This window comes from Emiliania huxleyi (assembly GCF_000372725.1).
Source record: "Emiliania huxleyi CCMP1516 unplaced genomic scaffold EMIHUscaffold_392, whole genome shotgun sequence".
In the NCBI taxonomy this organism is placed as follows: domain Eukaryota; phylum Haptophyta; order Isochrysidales; family Noelaerhabdaceae; genus Emiliania; species Emiliania huxleyi.
The window spans coordinates 59,964-66,234 of NW_005199029.1; the positions used below are offsets into that span (position 1 = coordinate 59,964).

General features: G+C 64.4%; 4 protein-coding genes across 4 annotated transcripts in view; 3 read left to right on the plus strand and 1 right to left on the minus strand.

The window, feature by feature from the left end:
- EMIHUDRAFT_369789 (hypothetical protein) overlaps positions 1-1,467 on the plus strand; it is a 3,484-nt gene extending 2,017 nt beyond the window's left edge. Inside the window, exon 2 of the mRNA XM_005771057.1 lies at positions 1,290-1,467. The gene's annotated coding sequence lies outside the window, so the exon portion shown is untranslated. The remainder of the gene's footprint in view (positions 1-1,289) is intronic.
- A 253-nt stretch (positions 1,468-1,720) lies between these two features.
- Positions 1,721-2,653, plus strand: EMIHUDRAFT_118323 (hypothetical protein; the record flags this gene model as incomplete). The annotated part of the gene is made up of 1 exon (XM_005771058.1): positions 1,721-2,653. The coding sequence occupies one exon, from the start codon at positions 1,721-1,723 to the stop codon at positions 2,651-2,653; it is 933 nt and encodes a 310-aa protein (XP_005771115.1).
- A 1,100-nt stretch (positions 2,654-3,753) lies between these two features.
- On the minus strand, positions 3,754-4,128 carry EMIHUDRAFT_243582 (hypothetical protein; the record flags this gene model as incomplete). Its single annotated transcript, XM_005771059.1, has 1 exon — positions 3,754-4,128. One exon carries the CDS (start codon positions 4,126-4,128, stop codon positions 3,754-3,756), a length of 375 nt encoding a protein of 124 aa, XP_005771116.1.
- Positions 4,129-4,434: 306 nt separating this feature from the next.
- Positions 4,435-5,085, plus strand: EMIHUDRAFT_75645 (hypothetical protein; the record flags this gene model as incomplete). Its single annotated transcript, XM_005771060.1, has 1 exon — positions 4,435-5,085. The coding sequence occupies one exon, from the start codon at positions 4,435-4,437 to the stop codon at positions 5,083-5,085; it is 651 nt and encodes a 216-aa protein (XP_005771117.1).
- Between the last annotated feature and the right edge of the window lie 1,186 nt (positions 5,086-6,271).

A 6,271-nucleotide genomic window follows, 5' to 3' on the forward strand; every position in this document is an offset into this window, starting at 1 on the left:
CGTCGCTCGCGGCGCTGGTGCGGCGCGTGGTTGGCTGACGAGGTTGCGCGCGCTCGGCGCTCGAGGGTGTAGTCACGTCCCTCGGCTCTCGCCACCGCTGTCGCCGCGCGCTCCGCGTTCGTTGTCGCCGGCGCTGCCCGCCTCGAGCCACTGCGGCCACTGCCGCGCGACGTTGCGCCGCGCCACGCTGGCCGTCGCTCTCTCGACGTTGTGGAGGAGGCTCTGTCCCACGTCGAGAGGAGGCGTTCCCGCGGTGATATTGACCCAGCTCTGTTGTCTCTAGGCTGCGTCGGCACGGGAGGCGCTGCGGGCGGGAAGGTGGAGCGGGCTGCGGAGCGGCAGATTAGTGGCAGTGGCGACGGGCGGGGCGGCAGCGAGCAGGGTGGCGAGTGAGACGTTGGAGAGGCGGGGCTGGGGAGGCTGGTGCCGGTGCCACTACAGGCGGTGCAGGTGCGGTGTGCTACTGTAGTGCTCGCTCACCGGAGCGAGCGCGGCGCTCGGACCGTCCTGGCAAGGGCCGCTGATCAGGACGGTCGCCAGGAGTCGGCTTGCACCGCGAGAGCGGCGAGGCGGGGGGAGAGGCCTGGTGAGGGTGTCAGCGGTGGTGCGTGTGTTAGTTAGGGGGAGAGGCGCGGGCCGGGGGAGCGGGAGGGGGTGGGGGGGTGGAAAATTTCGATACCCTAAGGTGCCCTGGTGATCCTGGGTTAGTATCGTCTCTTCTGAGCCCGCTCTTGATGGGTTGGAAGCGTTTTCATAGCGAATTCACGCCGATTTTGCCATACGGACGTCCCTGGCGCGCGCTCTTGAAGGCCTCATCCTGGGATGGTGCTCGCCAGCGTGAGTTCATACAGTGCTGCGAGCTGGCCTAAGGCCGGACCTTACGACGGTCCAGCGCTGGGCAGCGTGATGGCTCTTACTCGAGGCGCGACATGAGTGTACGAGGACCTCAACGTCTCGGTTTGGCGAACCAGCATGAGGAGAGGAGCCGCTGTAGCTCCTCCCTGCAGCTTGCGCGTCGCGGTTTGGCCGACGTCCCATCCACCGCGCATACTGCGGCGGCTCTCCAGCTCAAGAAGGCTGCGCTCGACCACCACATCGCCCGAGTCAGTGGTCCGGACGCCCCGCTGAGCCTCGCGCCGCAGTGCAGCCAGTTTGCGCGGCCGTGATGCGCGAACCGAACCGGTGCGATGTTGTTCGGCACTCTAGATGGCCTGAACATGCTTGCGTTCAAGTCTTGAGGTCTGCGCTTAAACTTGAAAATTTAATAAAATCGGGTCCGACCGGCCTAGGATTGGAGCCCCTGTGCTGCGTCTGTGGTGATATTTGGGGGACACTTTCTCCTCCCTATTCATGTCAGTCACTCGACTGCGTCGAGGGGGGGGACGTCTGAACCACAGCGTGTCCCGACTCGACTGCCGGCGTCCCAGTCCGGGGGTGTTTCTCTTCTTATCCGTTACCATGTAGAGCAACGCCGAGGGCGGGCCCTTTCGGGCTCGGGCCGCCCTCTCGCCCGCACCTCTGCGGGGCTCGCGCGGCGCGGACCGCTGAGAGCGCGTCTCTCTCGCCAGACCTCCCACAAAAAAGAAAAACGCCGCCCGAAACGACATTCACGGCGGGCACTTACCCAACTTTACTCTCCCGGCGGCGGTCGGCATCGAAGCCTCATCTTGGTGCACGTGTATCGCGCCTTGGCACACACACCCAGCCACAGCACACATACATGCATTGCTTGCTGCTCGCCCTCGCCGTCGTCGCCGTGTCGGCTGGCCCGGGGCACAGCCACGGGGACGGCCCGTGGGAGTGGGGCGGCGTCTACCGCCTGCTCGCCGGCGACTACACGTGGACATTCAGCAAGAATGCCGCCGGCATCTATGGCGCGCCCGACGAGAGCATGCGGGTCGTGGTGCTGCGCGGTGGGCCGGCGTCGGACGCGCTCGACGATTTGCGGCCGGCGGCCGAGGCTCTGCTCCAGCTCTCGCAGTGCACCTTGCTCGATGGCGGCGGCGAGATCGGGGCCGCCGACACCTGCTTCGAGTTGCGGTTCAACCAGTCGCTGCCGGCCACGTCGTGGACGGTACGGACGGCGATCGCCGGCAATCTGGCGATCTACACAGAGCACCTGCCGATGGAGTTTAGCGCGCGCCTGACCTCGACGAGCACCGGGGTCGAGGTCCAGCCAGAGGCAGCCGTGCTTTACAACGCGATGCACGGGGAGGCGGCCGACCCGGAGACGGACCACGACCACGACCACGCGCACGAGGAGGTGGCCGACCACGCGCACGAGGAGGTGGCCGACCACGCCCACGACCACGCGCACGAGGAGGTGGCCGACCACGCGCACGAGGAGGTGGCCGACCACGCCCACGACCACGCGCACGAGGAGGTGGCCGACCACGCGCACGAGGAGGTGGCCGACCACGACCACGGCGAGCACGATCACGATGCTACCTCCGTTGCGACCGCCGGACTCGTCATCAGCGTCCTGGCGCTCACGGTTGCGACGGCGGGCTTGTGCCTCACGATGTCTCTTCGGCAGAGGCACGCGGCGCAGCCAATGATGTCGGAAGCGGCGACGATGCGGCGCCACTCTGCCAGCTTTGGCGCCGGCGGCGACGCGGCGCAGAGCAAAGGCGAGCGAGGCATGCAGGTATGAAGGGCGGGCAAACCAGCGTCTCGAAGAAAGTCCCTTACTTCCACTGGAGGGTGCAGTCGGTCTCACGTCCCAACCGTGCGGATGGCGCACACGGACTCAACCAGTCTCTCGTTCTGTGCGATCTGTGCGGTCTCTCGATCGGCGCGGCCCGTGGGCAGCTACCACACTCCACAGCTTTAACAAGAAAGCCTCCTGGAGGACCGAGCTGGCGAGCTCCGTACGCGAGTTCCACACGCGTGTGTTTGTGTCCGTATGTACCGCTCCTTTACGCTTTACCCTGCCTCTCCTCGAACTGGTTGGTGCTGCAGCGAGATTTTGTGTGCGCAATAAAAGGCACTTGGAGAGCCAATTATGCGATGTCTTAAATAACTGATTACGAGTCTCTCGCTACTCCTTGGAGCCCGCCATACAAGAAGGGGAGAAAGCAGAAGAGAGGAGAGAGGCCAGTGATGAGAGACGAAGCAGAGACTAGCGCAGACGAGAGCAGGGCTCTGTGACCCGGGGACGGGGGAGCCAGAGCAGATGGCATCGGCCGCCGAGGGAACGCTGGGAAGAGGCACGAGGAGGGCGGCGACCTCAACCGACTATATGGAGGACCAGTCGCCAGTCGCCAGAGACGACGCAGGACAGACGACGGTGAGGCGGAGCAGACGCGCAGGGCGAGACGGGGGAGGGAGCAGGACGTTGCGGAGATCAGCAGGAGGATGTGGGAAATAAAGAGAGATTAGGACGAGCAGCAGGGACCCGTCCCGAGGGGGACCATCTACCATGTGGAAGACGGCTAGTGGTACTAGTGCTAGACCAAAACTGTGGTGTGGCACCGTGAGACGGTGCACTGTGACCAGCGCAGGTCCCCCATCGGGAGGACGACCTCGGCTAGTCGCCGACCACACCCACAAAGAACCCTGCACAAAGATCGCACGGGCGAGGACCTGTTCCTTTTTACCCATCTCACAGTAGAGGTGACAGGTCGTGTCTAATATCTCCGTTTTTATTTACTCCTTGGAGCCGCCGATTGGATTTGGACGGAGCGCTCGCTGCGGCCCTGTCGCGGCGTCCGCTCTCTCCTCTGGCTCCGACCACTCTCTGTCCACTCGCCCCTACGAGAACATCGAGCCACCCGCCCGGAACCCGCCCGTCCGCTCCGGGAACGGCCCTCTTCGGTCCGGGTCGATGCCCTGGTACTCGAGCGCGGCGCGGTCGCCGTTCCAGTCGGGCGCCCGCCGATCCTCGAGCACGTCGCCCGTCTCGTCGTCGCGCACGACGTCGCGCAGGCTGCCCGGGTCGCCGACGATCACGTCGCAAATCTCGGGCCAGCGCTGCCTCAGAAACGCGCCGGCGTTGGCGAGCACCGTCTCCCGCTTGTGCCAGAAGCGTCCCGAGAGCGAGAGCACGACCACCGGGCCGTCCACCTCGGCGAGCGCGATGTCGCCGGTGATGCCGATCGCGACGGTGTCTGGATGGCCGCCGAACATCGAGGGCGCGGCGGCCTTGAAATCGTCGAGCGTCGCACGCACTGCAGCCTCGCCAAAAAAGGCGTCGCCGCTGCCGCCGTCGAGCAGCGTCAGAGGCCTGGGACGGCGCTGAAGGAGCGAGCGCCACGGCAGCGGCGCGGCGACGAGAGCGGCCGGCAGCGGCGCGGCGAAGGTGGACAGCAGCGGCGCGGCGAGAGCGGCAGGCACCGACATCGGCGTGGCGCTTTTTTGTTTTTTAAGAAAATCATCGCCCAAAAAGTCCACTTCAATTTTTTTCGCCTTTCGCGAACTTTCGGCAAGCAAGCCATGGGGATGGTGCTCGGCAGGATCAGCGAGGAGATGCCCGCGCACACGGTGCTTGCCCGCGCGTCGACCTATGAGGTCCGGCGCTACGCCAGGAGTGTCGTCGCAGAGTGCAGCTACGGCGCCGGTGGCTGGGGCGGTGGCGACGACGGCAGCCCGTTTGGCGCGCTCGCGCGTTACATCGGCGTGTTTGGAAAGCCGCAGAACGATAAGGAGAAGATCGCGATGACGGCGCCCGTGCTCGTTACGCCCGAGCCCATCGCAATGACGGCGCCGGTGCTCGTCAGCCCTGGCGCCGAAGGACAGGCGACGCACACCATGGCCTTTGTGTTGCCGGCGTCCAAGTACAGCAGCATCGCCGACGCACCCAAGCCGCTCGACCCGCGCGTGACGCTGCGGCAGCTCCCGGAGCGAGTGCAGGCTGTGCGCACCTTTTCGTGGAACTTCAGGCCTGAGGCGGCGAAGAAAAACCTGGATATCCTGCTGGACGACCTCGCAAAGGACGGCTGCTGGGCGGTCGAGCGCGGCGCTGACGGCCAGCCGCGGTGGCAGGCCGCCGGCTACAACCCGCCCTTCGCGCTGCCGTTTATGAAGCGGAACGAGGTGCTCGTGGACGTGCAGCCAAACCCAAACTGCCCAAAGGCGGAGGAGTGAGCGCGCGCGGAAGGTGATTTGAAATATAGGAGAGAGAGAGAGTTTTGTGTAACGAGGGGTGGGAGAAACGGGACAGGTTTCCTGCTCTATGCTCTTCTTTATTTTTTTAGCGTCTGTAACTTGCCACAAGCATGCTTTACAAAAGTCCTGCGGAGCGGGACTCGCAGAACTGCCGTCCCCCGCGCGCGCTGTGAACAGCGCGCCGTGGTCAAGTTGAACACGTAGCGCGGAAAGAGAGACCGCATACACCACCTCGCACATCACCCCGTCTGATGTCTAGGTTCAGCTCCTTCGGCTCCTCGCCGGCGACCCAGCGGCCCTTGCCCGAGACGTGCTTGGGAACTCAGCCGCCCCAGGCTAGTGCCATTTCACTCTGACACGCTAATCTTGAAAACGTCTCCAACGGAGCTCCGTGTTGCTTCCAGCGCCCTCCCCCGCGCTCCCTGCGGCCATGGCCGATGCTCCTAGTATGAGAGGTCATCTGGCTACCGCGAGAGCGACCCAACTCATCGACATCGTCCGATGATTGTGCCTCAAAGTCAGCCTCCGGAGGCTATCGTGGGGTCGAGCCGGCAGTAGCCGTGACATGTGGTTCCACCACCCCTCGTAGGCTTTGCCTCTGATCGCCACCGTTCCCAGGCTGCCTAATGGGATGGAAAGGAAGGCTCGGCGAGCGTTTAGAAGCGTTCTCGACCTCGTCGTGGCAACCTGCACGGCAGCGCTGGCAGGCGATATGAGCGTCGTGCCACCTGACCCGAGACGGGTCGCAGGCGTCGTACCGAGCGCGTCGAGACCGTGTCCTGATGTGATCTGCACGGGTGAGTCACGTCGGCGTCAAAGGAGCGACGTGCGACCTGTCAGAGCTTGATCTCCGATCTCAGCGGCGTCGAGTCATCTCCGGCGCGCGACAAAGGTACATCCACAGGACGCGCAGAGGCAGCTGCGACCTGAGCTCGAGCTCCGCCGCTCCTCGAACCTTCGATCCGTCTGCCACAGCTACCAGACGTCTGAGTTCTGACTGCCCTACACCCGGGCGATCGAACATACCGGCTGGGCTCTTCCACGTATCTCGTGGCCCATGGCGCTTAACCCTAGTGGATACTGCGAGCTGCGGCGGGACCAATAACTATTCACAGCTCATGAACACCTAAATCTCTATATTCCGCACTACATTTCAAGTGGTCTT